We start from the raw sequence: 23,768 nt of genomic DNA, 5'->3' as shown, positions 1-23,768 counted from the left end.
CACATGCACACATATACACACACACACACACACACACACATACACACGCACACACACACACACACACACACACACACACACACACACACACACACACACACACACACACACACACACACACACACAAACCTGGGAAAGGTTGGCACAAGTTTACTACTAGCTATGCCCCCTTCTGCCCAGACTATAAGGTAGTTACTACTGTCACCAGCCACTACTTTATCAGCTACTTTAAGGCCCTTAACAAAGGGTTTCCAATCTTACAGTGTAATGTAAATATCAATACAAATGGTACTTTAACCAAGAGCAAGGCAATTAGGAGTGGCCTACACAGTGTCACCAAATAAATATGCAAGCACTCTCAGAGCTTAAATGTCTAGACAGACCAGCCACAATGGAAGCTTTTAAATATATTTAATAATAAACAATAAAAGAACAAGACAATACTAAATATACATTTACAGTACCATTGGAGTTCAAAATCACATCACAGGAAATATTTAAAACAACATTGCAGGACAGTCTCAAATAAATAAAAAAAATCTAAATTAAGTTTTTCCTGAATATATCTATTCCTGAATATATCTAAAAGAATTATACTGTACCCTGGTACACTTACTTAATTAGAGCAGCAAGGCAGATGTGGTGAATAGGTCCTCTAGCTGATGATGTTAGGTCAAAGAAAGAATAGAAAATGCACAGTCTCTTTCAGAGAGTCTTAAATTAATATCTCAAATATTACTGCTGGGATAGCTTGCAGAATGGCATAATTTCTTGTCATCTGACTCTATCCCAGGTAAAACCCCACTGCTGAAAGCTAGCAGTATTTAGCATCTACCTGTGAAAATACATACACAAGGGCTTTCCTCAGATCTTTGCAGATCCTGGAAGTCATAAAACAATAAAACACTTCCAAGACAATACAGAAAACCTCTCAGCACAGACATTGTGTTTGTTGCTGCACTGAAACTGAACGGTAACAACCTTTTTATGACCTAACCGTAAAATAATTTAATTTCAGCTATTTTTATTAAGTTAACCTCCCATGTTCCAGTTTCCATTCTTAAAATATATCCATTTAAATGGTTACAATAGTGTGTGTGCATTTCTGTTCTATTCCAGTAGGGTATGCTGCTGTGGTTACATTTTAAGCACTTTGCAAAAACCTGTTCAACACATACTTCTGTACCAGCAGTTTGATAAACACACAATATACAGTTCTAATACAGTTGTAACACAAGCATCTTACATGAAGCATGTTGACATTCACATATGACACATAACCATTTACAAAATTCCAGACAGCTGTGCTGCCAGTATGTCTCTTTGTCATACCTCTATATAAATCATGTTGATATTCACAAATGATAAATAATTACTTACAAAATTCCAGGTAGCTTTGCTGATAGTATCTCCTTTGTCAAAGAAATTATCAGAAATGCAGGGACACTGTCTGAACTGAAATGTGAACACAAGAGTGCACATCAAATGGAAAGCCGGTGTTAGAACTGCTGGGGCAGATGGGATGACCAATTAATAAGAAGGTTCTTTTGGAGTACTGTCACATTTTCAGATGAGTTACTTATTCTGCCAACTACATTCCATTGTTTGATGTCTGAAAAGTCTTGTCTGGGGCCAGTGAAATAATGAATTAAATTGCATGGATGAATTAACTATGGGCTAGATGATGCATTTGTGTCCAATGGCTTTGCAGATGATACATTTGTGTCCAGTGGCTTTGTTCAGCTTAAGGATGTGTTACTAGTGTTATTCTTTGTTACAGTTTGAACTTATTGCTCATCTGCTTAGGCTGCCTACTGGGCCCAGGTAGTAATACTGTGCTTTTTTTCCAGGATACATGGAACAAGGAATTCTGATCACAGACCGTAAACAGATCTACATACGTTATATGAAAACCTCTCAGTTTGTGACTGATATTGTCTCACTCCTTCCTACTGACTTCTTGTACCTGAAAATAGGGGTCAATGTTCCAATTGTTCGTATCAATCGCTTTCTTCGTATAACTAGACAGTTTGAAGCTTTTGACCGTATTGAGACCAGGACATCATATCCGAATATCTTTCGGATTTGCAAACTCATGCTGTATGTTTTCATTGTAATCCACTGGAATGCCTGTTTCTACTTTGCCCTGTCTGAGTATATTGGGTTTGGGAATGATGAGTGGGTTTATCCTAGTACCTCTGACCCAGGTTTTGCTACACACATTCGTAAGTACGTATTTAGCTTTTACTTTTGCACACTCATCCTGACCACTGTGGGAGATGTCCCAGGGCCTGTGAGGGAGGAGGAATACCTTTTCATGGTGGTAGAGTTTTTGATTGCGGTGCTAGTGTTTGCAACTATCATGGGAAGTACTAGTTCAGTGATTATGAACATTAACAATGCCGATGCTGCCTTCTACCCAAACCATGACCTGGTCAAAGCCTACATGAAACAGCAGAAACTGAACAAGCAGCTGGAGAGTCGAGTCAATGCCTGGTACCAGCATCTACATATCAACAAGAAGATGACCAATGAAAACCAGATTCTTCAGCACCTACCTGACAGACTTAGGGCTGAGGTGGCAGTAAATGTACACCTGCAGACCCTCAGCAAGGTACAGCTCTTCCAGAACTGTGAGATTAGTCTCCTGGAACAACTGATTCTGAAACTAAAGCCCCAGATCTACAGCCCTGGGGAATATGTGTGCAAGAAAGGGGATGTAGGAAGGGAGATGTACTTTATCAAAGAAGGCAAGCTTGCAGTGGTAGGAGATGATGGAGTCACTGAATATGCCGTTCTTGGAGAAGGGCACTTCTTTGGAGAAATCAGTATCCTTAACATTAAAGGTAAAGATTTGTTTTGTTTATTTTCTTATACAACCATCCAAGGTACTTATCTTTGGTATTCTGATTAAGATGAGGAATCCCCAAAAAACAAGGCTGCCTCCCCATCAAAGGCAAATTAACTGCTCACTAAACTGGCCACATATTTATTGTTCTGCATTTTGGATTATTCAAAAAATACCAACTGTGTTTTAAAAAAGTACTAGAAAGAAAATGATTGTTTCAGAATTTACTTTTGCCTGTAACTAATACACTTTGAAAGCTACATCTCAGTCATATCACTCAATTTCTGTAGCCAGTAATTATGGATAAAGACAAAAATAATATGGGGGCAAAGGTTGAAAATTGTATTTATTTATTTATTTATTTATTTTATTTTACATTTATTTACTAGGAAAGTCCGACTGGACACAGGTCCTTTTTCAGCAGAGGCCTGGGGAGAAAAGCTCCAGCAAAAAATATAGATAAAAACACCATTATAGACGTTGACAAACTTGCAAGGACAATACGTAAGCAAACAATAGTATTTACACAGTGATGAGAAATACAATTCACCAGTGGTAACATCAACATAATATGGAGAACAAAAACAAATCAGGTTTTAGTGAGTTGCAGTGTAAGTGTGTTCAGGAAGAAGAGTACGATAACACTCAAGGAGCAGTATACGGTTACCTATACAGAGGTTAGTGTTAGCCAGGTGAGTTACAGGTGCATAGCTAAGCATTGTTCAAGTGTGTTGCTAGTAGCTTTTTAAATTCTGCTGTGGAAAAGCTGGAGGTAATGGAGGATGTTAGCTTATTCTAGATTTTAGGGATGATGTTTGAGAAGAGAGATTCACCAGCTGTGTTGTTGGGTTTTGTGCTATCCAGGAGCACTTTACTGCTGGATCGTAGGACTCTAGAAGTGGAAAATGGCAGTAGAAGATTTTGGAGTGTGGGGACTTTATCAGGTTGATGGAGGATTTTGTGGGCAAAGGTTAGTTGTTTATAGTTCAAGAGTTGGGGGAGTTCGAGCCAATGTAGCCATTTTAAAGATGTGCAGTGATGAGACCTATGTGTGGCATCTGTGGCAAATTTGGCTATTTTATTGTAACAGGATTGAACTTGGTTAGATCAGTTTTTTTGAAGGTTGGTCAGAACTGGGAAGGCGTATAGGAGTGCTGACAGTAGGTGAGTGCAGGCGATAGTAGGTTTTGTGGTTCTAGTCAGAAATTGCCTGTTCCTGTAAAGTAGACTTGGTTTCTTATGAACCTTTTTAATGGTTTGGGCAATGTGGATATCGAATCTCAAGTTGTTATCAATACTGACGCCTAGGAATTTAGTATGAGTTATTGGGGTGATAACAGTTTTATTCTTGGATTCTATGTTAAAAGATAGGTAAGATGAAGGATATCTTGTAGGGTGAAAGACAAGGAGTTTTGTTTTATTGCGGTTGAGGATCAGTTGGGAATTGGTGAGCCATGCTTCTACAGATAGAAAAGATTCCTCGGTAATGGTGTTGAGGTGCTATAGTGAGGGGGCTGCACATATTAGCATAGAGTCATCTGCATACTGAATAACAGATGCGTGAAGAGTGGAGGTGTGGAGATGGTTAGCGAATAGCAAGAAGAGTAGACGTCCAAGGATGGAGCCTTGTGAGACCCCTAAGGACACTGGGAGAAAAGAAGAAAGGTGGTGTTGCCACTGTACAGCCTGCTGACATCCTGACAGACAGCTTTGGAACCAAGTGATAGAAGAGCTACAAAAGCTGAAGGAGGAGAGTAATTTGAGTAGTTTATTGTGATTTACCATATCAAAGGCCTTGAATAGGTCCAGAGATATGGCAGATACATAATGTCCATGGTTTCTGAAGTGGTTAACTGTATTTGTGAAGGCCATTAGGGCTGTGGTGGTGCTGTGATAGGGGTGAAAACCATGTTGTGTGTTTGATAAAAGTTTATGTGTGAGAAGGTAATCCATGAGTTGAGTATGGATGACTCTCGCAAGGATTTTAGATAATGGTGACAGTATGGTGACCGGACGATAATTATTAAATTCTGTGGAACTGCCTCCTTTACTTAAAGGAATTATATGGGAGATTTCCAAATGGTGGGTACTAAGCCCTTAGATAATTAACTATTTATGAGTATAAGAAAAACTGATGACAGGATTCAACAGATAAATCCACCAAAATGCTTGTTGTAAAATAAAGCCAAGCTTTAAAATATATTCTTTTATTAGATCCAAAAAGTACATGGTTCGCGCTTTTGTTTAATGGATTATTAAACTTCATCAGACACCATATTAACTTTGTCACTTCCTTAAATATTCTGGTGAATCACACCATTGGCTAAAACCAACATCTATCATTTTTTTTAATTCATTATACACATTCAACAAACTATTGCCTCTATACCTCTCCAAAAACTTGAGTAACTAAAATAAAACAGAAGGTGTATGTTAAATACCACTTATCTGAGCAAATACTAAAAAAGTTATTTTATGTGTATGAAACAAACCCATGCACTAATATACATTATGATGAAACTTTCTTCCTTTCGAGGGCTTTTAATTTTAATATGGGTGAAATTGAACTAAGTTCATTTAAGCCTGACCAACTATCTGCCTGTAGGCGAATTTGCCACCTAAGTTCACTTGTTTCTAATAACAGCCCCCATGGCTTCCTGTCATCAATAGTAACCTGGTCTGTGATAACAAAAGTGAACTGGTGGTCTAAATGGTCACTAATATGTTTGGCCGAGGCATTATACATGTTGTTCTTTCTTATAGCGTAGTCGTGCTCATAAATTTTTTGACTAAGTTTTATCTCCGTTTTTCCAATGTAAAAACTCAGGCATGAGTCACACATGGCCAAGTAAATCACTGCCCTAGAATTACATGTGTATTTACCTTTTATGTAATATCTTACATCTAATGTTGGAATCCTCAGTTAAAATTGACCAATTTTTTTCGAAAGAAATTGGTCAATTTTAACTGAGGATTCCAACATTAGACAGAAAGTAGGAGATAAATCTGTGATTATATACAGAAGAGGTCTAATGAGAGGTGTTATACTGAGCCGGGACTACCAAAAGAGGAAGGGGGAGGTGTGAAGTAGGGTAGATGGGTAGCAAATCCAATTGTTTGGATTCTGGGTTGTGATTGGTGATGGAAATTTGGGTGGGTGGTAATTACTGGAGAGTGCTGAATGGTGTGTGTTATGATTGGCTGTTCTAAAGTGGGTGGGGTGGATAAAGTATAAATGTAATTGATGTGGGGGTGGGTGGGAATGGGGGCAGGGTAGGGGAGTGAAGTGAGCCCAAGCATAGTGAGGGTGAATGGAGTGAGGCCCAACCAGGCCGCAGCAGGCTGAAAGTTCTGAGAAAAACAATCAGGAAAGCAGAGAGGAGATGTGTTGGAGTTATGTTAGTGTAAAGTTAGAGAAATGCAGAGGAGTAAAGGTAAGCAAAATCGCACAGAGAGAAGTGATAGAAAGTCAAGTGGAGAGAAGGAAATCACAGTGGGAAGCAGCAGAGTGGGTAAGTGCAGGGGGAAGCCAGAAGAGTAGCTGTGAGGGGAGTTTTTTAAAATATTACACAAATGTACTTAAAAAGTTAATAGAACAAAAGCTTTTGCATCAACATGCATTTCTTTAATAAGAGATATAAAACTCTCATTCCTGACATTATAGTCTGACTGTAATCTTGAGTAATTTACAAGAACATCAATCATTTTCCAAGAGGCAGTCCAAAATATGAGGCAAAATCAGGGACATTCTCTGAAATCAGGGATGTTGAGAGGTATGGCCTCTGTGTCTCAGTTACTTGTATGGCTCAGTTGCATACTGTGCATTTTGAGTTTGATTCTTTTTTTTATTAGGTTAAGATTTCAAAGTAGTTATGAATATGCTAAGATGTTTTGTAACCCGCTGTTACATAGTTGCCCCTTTCCTTACCCTGCCTTGGACCTCCATGCATATTACTCTGGCACCTTTAAAATTTGCTGTTGACCTAAACTAAACTATTTCTTCCACTAACATATTCCACAACCTCACCATCATCTCCATCAGAATGTCTTTTCTTAAGACAACTGGTCACAAAAGATTACGGCTATGAATCAATACGAAGATATTTTATGCAGTCCAACATTTGACTCCCCAGTTATCTATTTGCATGATGTGACTCTTAAAAAGCCACTTTCCCAGACACTGTTTGTATGTGTCCCCTAAAAACAGTTGTGCTTGGTGGGCTTACACAATTAACAAGTGAAAGTAAGAAATGAAATCCCTACTTACTGTTATCAATTGTATCATCCTCTCTGCTGTGATTCCTCATCTTCAATCCTCCCACCAGCCCCCCCTCTTGTGAGTTCACGCACCAAACACCCCTGCTTTCTGTGTTCCGCAGGGTACCTGCCCATCACGCTGACTCTTTACTGTTACTTAGTCCACTTTGTGATCTCATCCTTCTCCTTAACATTTTGGTAATACTGCATTTAAAAATCTTTACCATCATAACCTCTCACCTTCTCTCTGTATGACCTCCAGGGCTGCTGGACTACTGCCCTGTATGATAGACATATGACATCACTGCCTCCATAGGTCACTTTTATATCTGTACACTGCAACATCCTGCTGACATTTGCCCTGCCATCTTACGTTGTGCAGAGGGTTCCATCCAATGGCTGATTGTAACCTCCCACCATCTCTACTAGGGCCCCCTCAGCACAGCAGACATTACACTTAAGTATAGGTCCAACACAACATAGTTTAACCATGCATGTTTTCACTTTAAATCACAGCTGCAGGGTACTCCAACCACCTTTTAGCACTGTTTTCTTATTAGAGGCTTCTTATTCTCCACACCAGTCAGTGGTCACTTCTTTAAACTTTGTTTTCAGCAAATAAACGTTGCTCTTACCCCTCAGCTACAGCATGAAGTTAAACACCATGGGGCTAAAGAGAACTAACAGTGACACTGACTCCTGTGGCACCCTACAGCCTTGACAAAGAACCCAGTTATACCTCATTGCCCCAACATCAAACCGTATGATGACCCACTGCCCTAACATCAAACAGTATGACCTCCCACTGCCCTAACATCAAACCATATGATAACCCACTGCCCCAACATCAAACCATATGACAACCCACTGCCCTAACATCAAACTATATGACAACCCACTGCCCTAACATCAAACAGTATGACCTCATACTGTCCTAACATCAAACCATATGACAACCCACTGCCCTAACATCAAACCATATGACAACCCACTGCCCTAACATCAAACCATATGACAACTCACTGCCCTCACATCAAACCGTATGATGACCCACTGCCCTAACATCAAACTATATGACAACTCACTGCCCTCACATCAAACCATATGACAACTCACTGCCCTCACATCAAACCATATGACAACTCACTGCCCTAACATCAAACCATATGACAACTCACTGCCCTCACATCAAACCATATGACAACTCACTGCCCTCACATCAAACCATATGATGACCCACTGCCCTAACATCAAACTATATGACAACCCACTGCCCTAGCATCAAACTATATGACAACCCACTGCCCTAACATCAAACCATATGACAACCTACTGTCCTAACATTAAACCATATTGAAACCCACTGCCCTCACATCAAACAGTATGACCTCCCACTACCCTAACATTAAACCATATGACAACTCACTGCCCTAACATTAAACCATATGACAACCCACTTCCCTAACATCAAACCATATGACAACTCACTGCCCTCACATCAAACCGTATGATGACCCACTGCCCTAACATCAAACAGTATGACCTCCCACTGCCCTAACATCAAACCATATGACAACTCACTGCCCTCACATCAAACCGTATGATGACCCACTGCCCTCACATCCAACCCTATGACAACCCACTGCCATAACATCAAACCATATGACAACCCACTGCCCTAACATCAAACCATATGACAACCCACTGCCCTAACATCAAACCGTATGATGACCCACTGCCCTAACATCAAACAGTATGACCTCCCACTGCCCTAACATCAAACCATATGACAACTCACTGCCCTCACATCAAACCGTATAATGACCCACTGCCCTAACATCAAACTATATGACAACTCACTGCCCTAACATCAAACCATATGACAACTCACTGCCCTCACATCAAACCATATGACAACTCACTGCCCTCACATCAAACCATATGACAACCCACTGCCCTCACATCAAACCATATGACAACTCACTGCCCTCACATCAAACCATATGACAACTCACTGCCCTCACATCAAACCATATGATGACCCACTGCCCTAACATCAAACTATATGACAACTCACTGCCCTCACATCAAACCGTATGATGACCCACTGCCCTAACATCAAACAGTATGACCTCCCACTGTCCTAACATTAAACCATATGACAACTCACTGCCCTCACATCAAACCATATGACAACTCACTGCCCTAACATCAAACCATATGACAACTCACTGCCCTCACATCAAACCATATGACAACTCACTGCCCACACATCAAACCATATGACAACTCACTGCCCTCACATCAAACCATATGATGACCCACTGCCCTAACATCAAACTATATGACAACTCACTGCCCTCACAACAAACTGTATGATGACCCACTGCCCTAACATCAAACAGTATGACCTCCCACTGCCCTAACATCAAACCATATGACAACTCACTGCCCTCACATCAAACCGTATGATGACCCACTGCCCTAACATCAAACAGTATGACAACCCACTGCCCTAACATCAAACCGTATGATGACCCACTGCCCTAACATCAAACAGTATGACCTCCCACTGCCCTAACATCAAACCATATGACAACTCACTGCCCTCACATCAAACCGTATGATGACCCACTGCCCTAACATCAAACTATATGACAACTCACTGCCCTAACATCAAACCATATGACAACTCACTGCCCTCACATCAAACCATATGACAACTCACTGCCCTAACATCAAACCATATGACAACTCACTGCCCTCACATCAAACCATATGACAACTCACTGCCCTCACATCAAACCATATGACAACCCACTGCCCTCACATCAAACCATATGACAACTCACTGCCCTCACATCAAACCATATGACAACTCACTGCCCTCACATCAAACCATATGATGACCCACTGCCCTAACATCAAACTATATGACAACTCACTGCCCTCACATCAAACCGTATGATGACCCACTGCCCTAACATCAAACAGTATGACCTCCCACTGTCCTAACATTAAACCATATGACAACTCACTGCCCTCACATCAAACCATATGACAACTCACTGCCCTAACATCAAACCATATGACAACTCACTGCCCTCACATCAAACCATATGACAATTCACTGCCCTCACATCAAACCATATGATGACCCACTGCCCTAACATCAAACTATATGACAACTCACTGCCCTCACATCAAACCGTATGATGACTCACTGCCCTAACATCAAACAGTATGACCTCCCACTGTCCTAACATTAAACCATATGACAACTCACTGCCCTCACATCAAACCGTATGATGACCCACTGCCCTAACATCAAACTATATGACAACCCACTGCCCTAACATCAAACCATATGACAACTCACTGCCCTAACATCAAACAGTATGACCTCACACTGTCCTAACATTAAACCATATGACAACCCACTGCCCTCACATCAAACCGTATGACAACCCACTGCCCTAACATCAAACAGTATGACCTCCCACTGTCCTAACATCAAACCATATGACAACCCACTGCCCTAACATCAAACCATATGACAACCCACTGCCCTAACATCAAACCATATGATGACCCACTGCCCTAACATCAAAACATATGACAACTCACTGCCCTCACATCAAACCATATGACAACTCACTGCCCTAACATCAAACCAAATGAAAACTCACTGCCCTCACATCAAACCATATGACAACTCACTGCCCTCACATCAAACCATATGATGACCCACTGCCCTAACATCAAACTATATGACAACTCACTGCCCTCACATCAAACCGTATGATGACCCACTGCCCTAAGATCAAACTATATGACAACCCACTGCCCTAGCATCAAACTATATGACAACCCACTGCCCTAACATCAAACCATATGACAACCTACTGTCCTAACATTAAACCATATTGAAACCCACTGCCCTCACATCAAACCATATGACAACCCACTGCCCTAACATCAAACCATATGACAACTCACTGCCCTCACATCAAACCGTATGACGACCCACTGCCCTAACATCAAACTATATGACAACTCACTGCCCTCACATCAAACCATATGACAACTCACTGCCCTCACATCAAACCATATGACAACTCACTGCCCTCACATCAAACCATATGATGACCCACTGCCCTAACATCAAACTATATGACAACTCACTGCCCTCACATCGAACCGTATGATGACCCACTGCCCTAACATCAAACTATATGACAACCCACTGCCCTAGCATCAAACTATATGACAACCCACTGCCCTAACATCAAACTATATGACAACTCACTGCCCTCATATCAAACCATATGACAACTCACTGCCCTCACATCAAACCATATGACAACTCACTGCCCTCACATCAAACCATATGACAACTCACTGACCTCACATCAAACCATATGATGACCCACTGCCCTAACATCAAACCATATGACAACTCACTGCCCTCACATAAAACCATATGATGACCCACTGCCCTACATCAAACTATATGACAACTCACTGCCCTCACATCAAACCATATGACAACTCACTGCCCTAACATCAAACCATATGACAACTCACTGCCCTCACATCAAACCATATGACAACTCACTGCCCTCACATCAAACCATATGATGACCCACTGCCCTAACATCAAACTATATGACAACCCACTGCCATAACATCAAACAGTATGGCCTCCCACTGTCCTAACATCAAACCATATGACAACCCACTGCCCTAACATCAAACCATATGACAACCTACTGTCCTAACATTAAACCATATTGAAACCCACTGCCCTAACATCAAACAGTATGACCTCCCACTGCCCTAACATCAAACTATATGACAACTCACTGCCCTAACATCAAACCATATGACAACCCACTGCCCTAACATCAAACCATATGACAACCTACTGTCCTAACATTAAACCATATTGAAACCCACTGCCCTAACATCAAACCATATGACAACCCACTGCCCTAACATCAAACCATATGACAACTCACTGCCCTCACATCAAACCGTATGATGACCCACTGCCCTAACATCAAACTATATGACAACCCACTGCCCTCACATCAAACCATATGACAACTCACTGCCCTCACATCAAACCATATGACAACTCACTGCCCTCACATCAAACCATATGATGACCCACTGCCCTAACATCAAACTATATGACAACTCACTGCCCTCACATCAAACCGTATGATGACCCACTGCCCTAACATCAAACAGTATGACCTCCCACTGTCCTAACATTAAACCATATGACAACTCACTGCCCTCACATCAAACCATATGACAACTCACTGCCCTAACATCAAACCATATGACAACTCACTGCCCTCACATCAAACCATATGACAACTCACTGCCCTCACATCAAACCATATGATGACCCACTGCCCTAACATCAAACTATATGACAACTCACTGCCCTCACAACAAACTGTATGATGACCCACTGCCCTAACATCAAACAGTATGACCTCCCACTGCCCTAACATCAAACCATATGACAACTCACTGCCCTCACATCAAACCGTATGATGACCCACTGCCCTAACATCAAACAGTATGACAACCCACTGCCCTAACATCAAATCGTATGATGACCCACTGCCCTAACATCAAACAGTATGACCTCCCACTGCCCTAACATCAAACCATATGACAACTCACTGCCCTCACATCAAACCGTATGATGACCCACTGCCCTAACATCAAACTATATGACAACTCACTGCCCTAACATCAAACCATATGACAACTCACTGCCCTCACATCAAACCATATGACAACTCACTGCCCTAACATCAAACCATATGACAACTCACTGCCCTCACATCAAACCATATGACAACTCACTGCCCTCACATCAAACCATATGACAACCCACTGCCCTCACATCAAACCATATGACAACTCACTGCCCTCACATCAAACCATATGACAACTCACTGCCCTCACATCAAACCATATGATGACCCACTGCCCTAACATCAAACTATATGACAACTCACTGCCCTCACATCAAACCGTATGATGACCCACTGCCCTAACATCAAACAGTATGACCTCCCACTGTCCTAACATTAAACCATATGACAACTCACTGCCCTCACATCAAACCATATGACAACTCACTGCCCTAACATCAAACCATATGACAACTCACTGCCCTCACATCAAACCATATGACAATTCACTGCCCTCACATCAAACCATATGATGACCCACTGCCCTAACATCAAACTATATGACAACTCACTGCCCTCACATCAAACCGTATGATGACCCACTGCCCTAACATCAAACAGTATGACCTCCCACTGTCCTAACATTAAACCATATGACAACTCACTGCCCTCACATCAAACCGTATGATGACCCACTGCCCTAACATCAAACTATATGATAACCCACTGCCCTAACATCAAACCATATGACAACTCACTGCCCTAACATCAAACAGTATGACCTCCCACTGTCCTAACATTAAACCATATGACAATCCACTGCCCTCACATCAAACCGTATGACAACCCACTGCCCTAACATCAAACAGTATGACCTCCCACTGTCCTAACATCAAACCATATGACAACCCACTGCCCTAACATCAAACCATATGACAACCCACTGCCCTAACATCAAACCATATGATGACCCACTGCCCTAACATCAAACCATATGACAACTCACTGCCCTCACATCAAACCATATGACAACTCACTGCCCTAACATCAAACCATATGACAACTCACTGCCCTCACATCAAACCATATGACAACTCACTGCCCTCACATCAAACCATATGATGACCCACTGCCCTAACATCAAACTATATGACAACTCACTGCCCTCACATCAAACCGTATGATGACCCACTGCCCTAACATCAAACTATATGACAACCCACTGCCCTAGCATCAAACTATATGACAACCCACTGCCCTAACATCAAACCATATGACAACCTACTGTCCTAACATTAAACCATATTGAAACCCACTGCCCTCACATCAAACCATATGACAACCCACTGCCCTAACATCAAACCATATGACAACTCACTGCCCTCACATCAAACCGTATGACGACCCACTGCCCTAACATCAAACTATATGACAACTCACTGCCCTCACATCAAACCATATGACAACTCACTGCCTCACATCAAACCATATGACAACTCACTGCCCTCACATCAAACCATATGATGACCCACTGCCCTAACATCAAACTATATGACAACTCACTGCCCTCACATCGAACCGTATGATGACCCACTGCCCTAACATCAAACTATATGACAACCCACTGCCCTAGCATCAAACTATATGACAACCCACTGCCCTAACATCAAACTATATGACAACTCACTGCCCTCACATCAAACCATATGACAACTCACTGCCCTCACATCAAACCATATGACAACTCACTGCCCTCACATCAAACCATATGACAACTCACTGACCTCACATCAAACCATATGATGACCCACTGCCCTAACATCAAACCATATGACAACTCACTGCCCTCACATCAAACCATATGATGACCCACTGCCCTACATCAAACTATATGACAACTCACTGCCCTCACATCAAACCATATGACAACTCACTGCCCTAACATCAAACCATATGACAACTCACTGCCCTCACATCAAACCATATGACAACTCACTGCCCTCACATCAAACCATATGATGACCCACTGCCCTAACATCAAACTATATGACAACCCACTGCCATAACATCAAACAGTATGACCTCCCACTGTCCTAACATCAAACCATATGACAACCCACTGCCCTAACATCAAACCATATGACAACCTACTGTCCTAACATTAAACCATATTGAAACCCACTCCCCTAACATCAAACAGTATGACCTCCCACTGCCCTAACATCAAACTATATGACAACTCACTGCCCTAACATCAAACCATATGACAACCCACTGCCCTAACATCAAACCATATGACAACCTACTGTCCTAACATTAAACCATATTGAAACCCACTGCCCTAACATCAAACCATATGACAACCCACTGCCCTAACATCAAACCATATGACAACTCACTGCCCTCACATCAAACCGTATGATGACCCACTGCCCTAACATCAAACTATATGACAACCCACTGCCCTAACATCAAACCATATGACAACCTACTGTCCTAACATTAAACCATATTGAAACCCACTGCCCTAACATCAAACAGTATGACCTCCCACTGTCCTATCATTAAACCATATGACAACCCACTGCCCTAACATCAAACCATATGACAACTCACTGCCCTCACATCAAACCGTATGACGACCCACTGCCCTAACATCAAACTATATGACAACCCACTGCCCTAACATCAAACTATATGACAACCCACTGCCCTAACATCAAACCATATGACAACCTACTGTCCTAACATTAAACCATATTGAAACCCACTGCCCTCACATCAAACCATATGACGACCCACTGCCCTAACATCAAATTGTATGACAACCCACTGCCCTAAAATCAAACTATATGAAAACCCACTGCCCTAACATCAAATTGTATGATGACTCACTGCCTTAACATCAAACTATATGACAACCCACTGACCTAACATCAAATCGTATGATGACCCAATGCACTAACATCAAATTGTATGACAACCCACTGCCCTAACATCAAACCGTATGACAACCCATTGCCCTAACATCAAATCATATGATGACCCACTGCCATCACATCAAACCGTATGACATCCTACTGCCCTAACATCAAACCGTATGACAGCCCACTGCTCTGGTGATCACAAGTGCTATGAAATTGAATTTTATGGCATCCAATGGCCTGGCAATGAACTCTGTCGCACCCCCCTGCTCTGAAATCAAATTATAGGCACCCCAATTACTACTTGCATTTTTTCAGATTTTACACCCAAAACTACCACTGTTTGTTTCGTGACAGTCAGGTTCCTAGCCCCAGTCACTGATTTGGAACCCTTTTCCATGCCTATTAATTGTCTCACCTGTCTCTTATGAGGCGCAATGCCAAAGATCTCACTGATGTCCTGATACTGAATAATTTCATTGAGGACCTTCTCTCCATGCCAGCAATGGCCCAGGCCTTGACCATATGAAAAACACAACATTCATGATGCATATTCACATGTACATTAACCACTGCATATATGCAACGTGGACACAGCTGTGATCCTATACATGGGCTAAACTTCAAAGTGCCAACTAGGTTTATTTTATAAATAAGAAGGAAGTGGAGTGATAAGACAGTTAGGGGAAAAGCAAGAACAGTATTACATAAAGGTTCAGTGGGAAGGGAAAGGACATGGGGAAGGGCAGTAGTTTTTTAATGGAATAGATGCCCTTTTTTAGAGAAGAAGAAGGGGGAGGGAACAGGGAGGTGATGTGAGTAGGAAGGAGAGTATGGGATAGCAGCAGGGGGAGATACATAACCATATAACACATAAAAGAGGAGGTGCTGATACAAAAGAAGGGCCACACTGCACATATGCAAACAGACAGAGGGTGGACAACTCGTGATGGCGAGGATTGTACAACAAACAAGGGAGGGTGACTGGTACACTAGGACTGAGAAAACCATGATGGGGATATGGTGGAGTGAGGACCACTTGCTACACTGTGCCAGATGGGAACTAACCCAGAAGTCAGTCACCTTTATGGCTGACATCATGGGTGGGTCACACTGCTGACTGCCTGATTTTTGGATCTGAGCAGCTGTGTGGCTCTGTCAGTTGCATGAGGATTCACTCCAGGATGCCAGTCTGGATCTCAAGCCATTGGTCCACCTCAGTCCTGTACAGCTACTGGTCAAATCAAAGCGATTTTCCATCTGCTGGCCCAAGAGGATCCCTATTTACTACTACTTGATGAGGACCCCTGCCCCCCAGCAGCACCAGTGGTCATCAGCAAGCCCTCCAGAATGCCTCCCAAAGGAAGACCTTCATCATTGTGCAAAGAGGTTGGGAAGAAGACTACCAGTAGTTGTCATGGAGCTGTGCTGGAAACTGCTAAACCACATCCAGCTCCATGGATGAGATTGTATAAAAATGAACATTGAGAAAATTAAAACCACACAAATAATAAATGGAAGATGACAAAGAAACAGAACAGAATGAAAACAGCAATGGCCAATATAATATGGTAAAATTGTGTAATTATAACAATGTGAATAGGCAGTGGACAAATTATAAGTAATGTAATTATAACAACATGAATTAATAGTGAACAAGTAATTGCTGTTGTAATTATAACAGCATGAATAGTTAGTGGACAAGTAATTAGTAATGTAATTATAACAACATGAATGGGCTATGAGCAAATACTTTACTGCTGGAATTATAACAACACAAATAGGCAGTGAACAAGTATTTAGTAATGTAATTGTCCAGATGGAAAACTGAGCCTCACTGCTGGGCTATGCATGTAGTCATTCCACTGCTGCTTCAGAAATACATGACATAGTGAAGGACAGCGGGACAGGTACAAAGGACAGCACGACAGATACAAATACATTAAGAAATGGCTGTCTGACAAGGGCAATGAGCATGTATATAATGGTGATTACATATTTATCAGTACTGAACAGCAAAATGATGAACTACTGCAAGGGAAAGAAAAACAGCCTAACTGCAGGGTACACCAAGGGTCACTACATCTGGCCTCCAGATTGTAATATCTAGAATAGCAGCCACAAGTAACAGTGCTAGTATAGTTACAAATGCATTTGAAAACAAATATTAGTCTTACAAACAGTAAAGAAACGGTAAAGAAATTGGTAATGGTTAGCTCTTAAATATAAATGCAAAGCAGGGTAGTGCTATGGGAGACAGGAGAAGAAGAAACATATCAGTCTGGCAGCGGTATACTGCACCCTCCCTGATGCCCAGCAAGCTTACTTCATAACCTCTTAGTGCTAGAAATCTGGACAAAGCCATAAATAATGGGGGCACAAAGGCCCAAAAATTGGGACAATTTTAACTATTGCTGTTATAATCTTAGAAAATTGATATATCACCCAACACTACAACCTGTGAGAGATGCACTTATATAACCAAACTGGAAGCAAAGCTCTCTTCACCCAAGACTGGACTAGACAGTCAAGAGGAGAAGGTAAACACTTGCACCACACCACACTCATCACATAGTCCCTCAAGACCTACACTACCAAAACACACACATAGAAACACAAAACACACACCTACATTCATGGAAGCTCTCAAAAAAAATCTACCCAAGCAACGGGGACCTCCAAAGCAGAAACGTAAGCAACCTCCACCCCCAACACAACCCAAATGACACCTAGCCCATAAACTCAGTGTGACACTCAACCACAGCCCATAAGGCATAACAACGTACCTAACACTCTAGTCATAGGTGACTCTATAGTCAGGCATACTGATGTTCCAGGCTAAACAAGGAGAAAGTCACTGTCACCTGCCTGTCAGGTGCCAGGATCCATCACATAACTCAGGTCACTCCACAGCAAGTACAAATATGACTCTGTCATTGTCCATGTTGGTGTGAATGACCTGAGACGTACCTCCCTGGACTACATGAAAAGAGACATGGAGGAGTTTTCTGATCTTGTAGCCCAGGCAGGTATGACCCTAGGCCTGAGTAGCATCCTGCCATCACCCAGAATGATACCACAGTACAAGGACAAAATGACTGACTTCAACAATTGGCTAAGCTTCTGAAGTCATTCTAAGGGGATCCAGTATCTGTTTGCCTGGGATGACATGATCGACAAACCACGATGTTTTGCCAGAGATGACCTGCACCTGTCGCCCTTGGGATTCCGGATATTGGCTAAGGCTCTTGCCACCTCTATAATGCCTTTTTTAGGCAGGATTCAAATGACAAATTTGCCACAGTAACAGGTACAAGCAAGCAAAATCTGAGGGTAATGCTACTCAATGCTAGAAGTATAAACCTCAAAATGCACTCACTCGAGGCACTCCTTAAAATGGAGAACATCGACATCTGTCCAGTGACAGAGACCTGGTTCAAGGCTCCAGAGAGCACTCCTGCATTACCAGACTATAATTCATACCACACCTTTCAGCTACCTAACTTGGACCGAAGCACTAAAGGTGGATGCGTGTCAAGATTCATTAAGGATATCCACACCTCCAGGCTAGTTGCTCAGCTTAATGCATCTGAGATTATCCAAGTGCAACTAACTCTGGGCAAGACTGCAATGCAAATTGTAGCTTGCTACAGATCCCCCACCATGCCCCAGGATTCCCACTCCTCATTTCTTGATTCACTGGAAAATATTAGGGTACAACTTAACACCCTAATAATGGGTGATTTCAACTACCCCAACATTAACTGGGAAAACTACTCATGTACCAACTCTTTTGCTCAACGTTTTCTGGAATTCATAAATTCTAATGCCTTGGATCAACTTATCCACACCCCCACCAGGGGCAACAACATCCTAGACCTGGTCATTACCAACATGGGCAACCGGTGTTCCTCACCAGAAGTCAATTCCTCGTTGTTCAGATCCGACCACAAGCAAATCACCCTAGACATCCACATCCCAGCTCCACCCCCCCAATAGGGAAATCACCGTAAAAAATTTCTCCAAAGCCAACTTCACTCTTCTTAAGATAGAAGTGGCAAACTTCACAACACCCATGCTGACGGACAGTAGAGATACGACTGCTGAATCCTATACAATTGCAATTTATAAGCACTTACACGAGTGCATGGATCATGCAATCCCTAACAGAACCAAGATGCTATCCTCAAAAAAAGGAAGCCAATCTGGTGATCCTCTGCTATAAACAAACTCTACAACAGAAGAAACTGTTGCAAAAAAGAGTAAACTCCCATGACTGGAGGAACTCCGTGGTCAGCCTCAGTAAGAAGCTGAGACCCCTCATAAAATCCTCCAAAGCTAGTTACGAAAACAAAATCACCACTGATTCTAAAAACAACCACAAAGCATTCTATAGCTATGTCAAGAATCTCAATGGCAACATTCAGATCTGCCCTGAGTTACAGCACAATGGCACTAAATATACAGAACCACCTGATATTGCCAACATCCTGGCAGATAGGGTCAGTGCTAACTTTACCCCTGTCTCATCCCCTAAAGGGCCCATCTCTATATTGAAAGAATGCAAAGTACCTGTAATCACGGCTGCACAGGTAAAAAAACACACTCTCCAAAGCCAAGAACACAGCATCCATGTGACCTGACAACATCCCAGACTGTGTACTACATGAACTACAAAACGAACTGGCACCCAACCTAAGTACCATGTTCAATCATAGCCTCACCTCAGGCTTTGTGCCCACTGAATGGCACACAGCAATGGTTATCCCACTCCACAAAGGGGGAGCCACCACAGACCCTGGGAACTACCACCCCATTAGCCTGATGAGCCTGGTCTGCAAGGCTATGGAGCATGTCATCATAGAACTTATAAACAATGACATTGGTTATCTCCAAACTCTGGACCCTACCCAGTTCAGGTTTATAAAAGGCAGATCATGTCTCCTAAACCTGATAGACTTCTTTGAAGCGTCACGAAAGCTGTAGATGAGGGCAAGGTGGTACACACAGCCTATCTAGATCTCGCCTAGGCTTTCAACACCATCCCCCACTCTGGAATTATAGACAAACTCACTAAACTAGGTATAAATCCCTATGTCACAAGATGGGTTGCCAACTGGCTCACTGACCGAACCCACACTGTGAAAGTAGCAGACTCTAAATCCATCTTCAGAACAGTGACAAGTGGAGTACCACAAGGTTCAGTCCTAGGTCCTCTCCTGTTTGGTATCTACTTCTCTGAAGTACAGGCTAACACAGAAGGTCTTTGGTTAACAAAGTTCGCAGATGACTGCAAACTAGGAGCCATAATCAGACATTTTAACGATGTGGACATCCTACAAAAGAGCCTCACTGAGACAGATGCCTGGTGTCAAAGCCATGGCCTCAAGCTCAATACCAAAAGTACATTGTTATCCCTTTTGGTAAAAACTCTGTACCCATGAACTACCACATAGGTGGTAGCCTACTTAACACCAAAAGTGTGATAAGAGACCTTGGGGCACAGGTGGACAGTAGTCTCTCCTTTGATAATCACATCACCCCAGTAGTCAGGAAATCCTTCTACGTGGCACACCTCATCACAAAAGGTTTCTCATCCAGGAAAACAGAGGTCATTGTTCCCCTTTACTCATCACTCATTAGGCCCATTATTGAGTACAATGCCCCTTTCGGTATGTACCTCACAAGACATCTACAACAACTGGAAAGGCCGCAGAAATACCTCACAAAGAGGATTACCGGCCTCAAACAGATGTCCTACGCAGACCATCTTAAAAAATTCCAGCTTTACTCTGTCGCATATCGCCTACTCAGAGGCAATCTCTGCCTAACATACAAAGCTATGTCAAACCCAGTGCTGTTGGACATGCTCCACGTAAAGAAATCCCAATCCCTCCGAGCTACACGCTCTAAACCTTGTCACCACAATAAACAGAACATGCTGGAGGGATAGATTCCTGTCTCAGAGACTTCCCATACTCTGGAACAAACTACCTATCCTTATCAAACAAAGATCCTCATTAGCACTCTTCAAGAAAAATCTTGATGATTGGATGGGAGATAGGAAATTCACCCCGGGGATAACTTCTGTGGCTCTGCTTGACAGGGCACAGGAAAATAATTTTCTTGGGTGGCAAAAGCCAGAGTACCATTTGGCTAAGCTTATATAGGCCCTAGGGCCAATAGACTAGTACCTACCTATGAACCTATGAACCTATAATATCAGGCTTTGTATTAGCATGAATATTCTGAAGGGTGTGAAGTCTGAAACTCAAATGTCTGATATTATTTTCTGACTTCGATCTTCAATGATTTGGCAGAAAACCAATTTTTTTTGAGGAACAGACTAAAAGTAAGAGGGAAAAATCTGGACATTCTGCAAACATCTGTACTGATGAGAGGTATGCCGGTGAGTTCGGCCTGCCACTTTTGGCAGGCAAGTCAATGTTCAACTGTCTTTTCTTGTGCTGCAAGACACAAAGAAAACTTTAATGAGTTCAACATAATAATGGAGTTTAGAAACAGCCTAGTGCTTGTTAATGTAATGTTGCAAAGACAGACAGAATATCTTTCTATACAAATATAATATTTATTTCAAATCACATTCCATGAGGGGGATCAAGAATTTCCTAACATGATCCCAAAGAATTAAAATAAAGGTAAGCTTTTTATAACTTAGACATTAGGCATAACATGAGGCACACATATTATGATAAAATTTTAAGAAATAATGATCTTACAACTACTCCTGTAGTTTTTGTGAAAAGTACATGTATGTGATTAGGAATGTTCTGTTTCTAAAAACGTAGATACATCCGGCTCACATCTTGTGCTCAGTTTACATCTTACAATGAACTTTTGTACTTGAGACAACTTCATTAGGATAAGTTATAGCATAAGCGTCTGTGGCATCTTCATGATACTGTCACATAGCTATCTACTCTCTTAGCTTGATTTAGTAACTCAGCTAGAGAGTTTGTCTTTAGACAGACAGAAAACATATGCCAGGTACTTTGCTATCTGTTACAATAACAGGAAAGGCATTTCATCTGAAGGCTGCAGTTAAGATTACAAACACTTCAAAACATCTGTAAGCACTCGAATTACAGAATATAAAACTGAATTTAGATTTACTTTAATATGTTTTCTCTATTCCCCGTTTGGCACCTCTTAGGTGTCACCTTTGATCGTAATGCAGTATTTTGTAGGTCACCAACAACGTTATTAGAATTGTCGTATACATATGCTGTAGGATGTCTTTGTTTTATACAAATCACTACCATTGTCGTTGCTTTTGCTATAAAACACTTCAGTAATGCATTTTTAATTAGAGAATATACAAACACTACAGTTATGCAATTACTGTAAATATAAAGCTCTGAAAAATATAGTTCCTTTATTTCCAAACACATTTTATTACCAGTCAAATAATGTCTGCTGGTTTCAGTTCTGGTTAGGATTTTATCGCACTCCTCCGTGTAATGAGCTACTTTTCTTGTTTGTTACGGAAATCACAGATATAAGAGAAACGATGCTTATCCAAGAGCCTGCATACCCCCCCTTAGAAGTTCATATTAAGGGCCAGTCTGTTTTGCAACACCATACCCTCATTTCAGTCATTTCTCTCTTGGCCATAAGAATATGTTGAACATTTATTAATCAATTCAGTTAATACATGGGATGAAGCATTCAGTTTGTCTTTAGAGCTATAGATACCATAATGAAACAGAAAGGAACTCAGTACCTATTTAGATGGATGCAAGTTGGTTCAGACCAAAGATGTTGGATGTATCCAGATCAGTTAATGGGGAGTCAGGGATAGGGATGATCCCCACAAATGTGATAATGATTAGCCAGCACACTCATACCTTTTCCCCAGGTATAAGAATTTAGTTTGTGCTCATTTAAAACATGTTCATGTCAAGTTGCCTTACATTTGATGTAGAATACAAAAGCTGCCGCCATAGGAGGTATTCCCTGATGTGGATACTGCTAGTTGAAAAAATAAACCTTTTTTGA

General features: G+C 41.7%; 1 protein-coding gene across 1 annotated transcript in view; it reads left to right on the top strand.

The window, feature by feature from the left end:
* Nucleotides 1–23,768, top strand: part of CNGA4 (cyclic nucleotide gated channel subunit alpha 4) — a 321,195-nt gene that overhangs the window by 207,288 nt on the left and 90,139 nt on the right. Inside the window, exon 3 of the mRNA XM_044058117.1 lies at nt 1,851–2,846. Coding sequence (XP_043914052.1) covers nt 1,851–2,846 — 996 coding nt within the window. The remainder of the gene's footprint in view (nt 1–1,850; nt 2,847–23,768) is intronic.

Source organism: Protopterus annectens, chromosome 16.part0 (assembly GCF_019279795.1).
Source record: "Protopterus annectens isolate FY-2018-M chromosome 16.part0, PAN1.0, whole genome shotgun sequence".
Taxonomy (NCBI): domain Eukaryota; kingdom Metazoa; phylum Chordata; order Ceratodontiformes; family Protopteridae; genus Protopterus; species Protopterus annectens.
The sequence above is the reverse complement of the archived record's forward strand: the minus strand, read 5'-3'. Positions and strand labels throughout refer to the sequence as shown.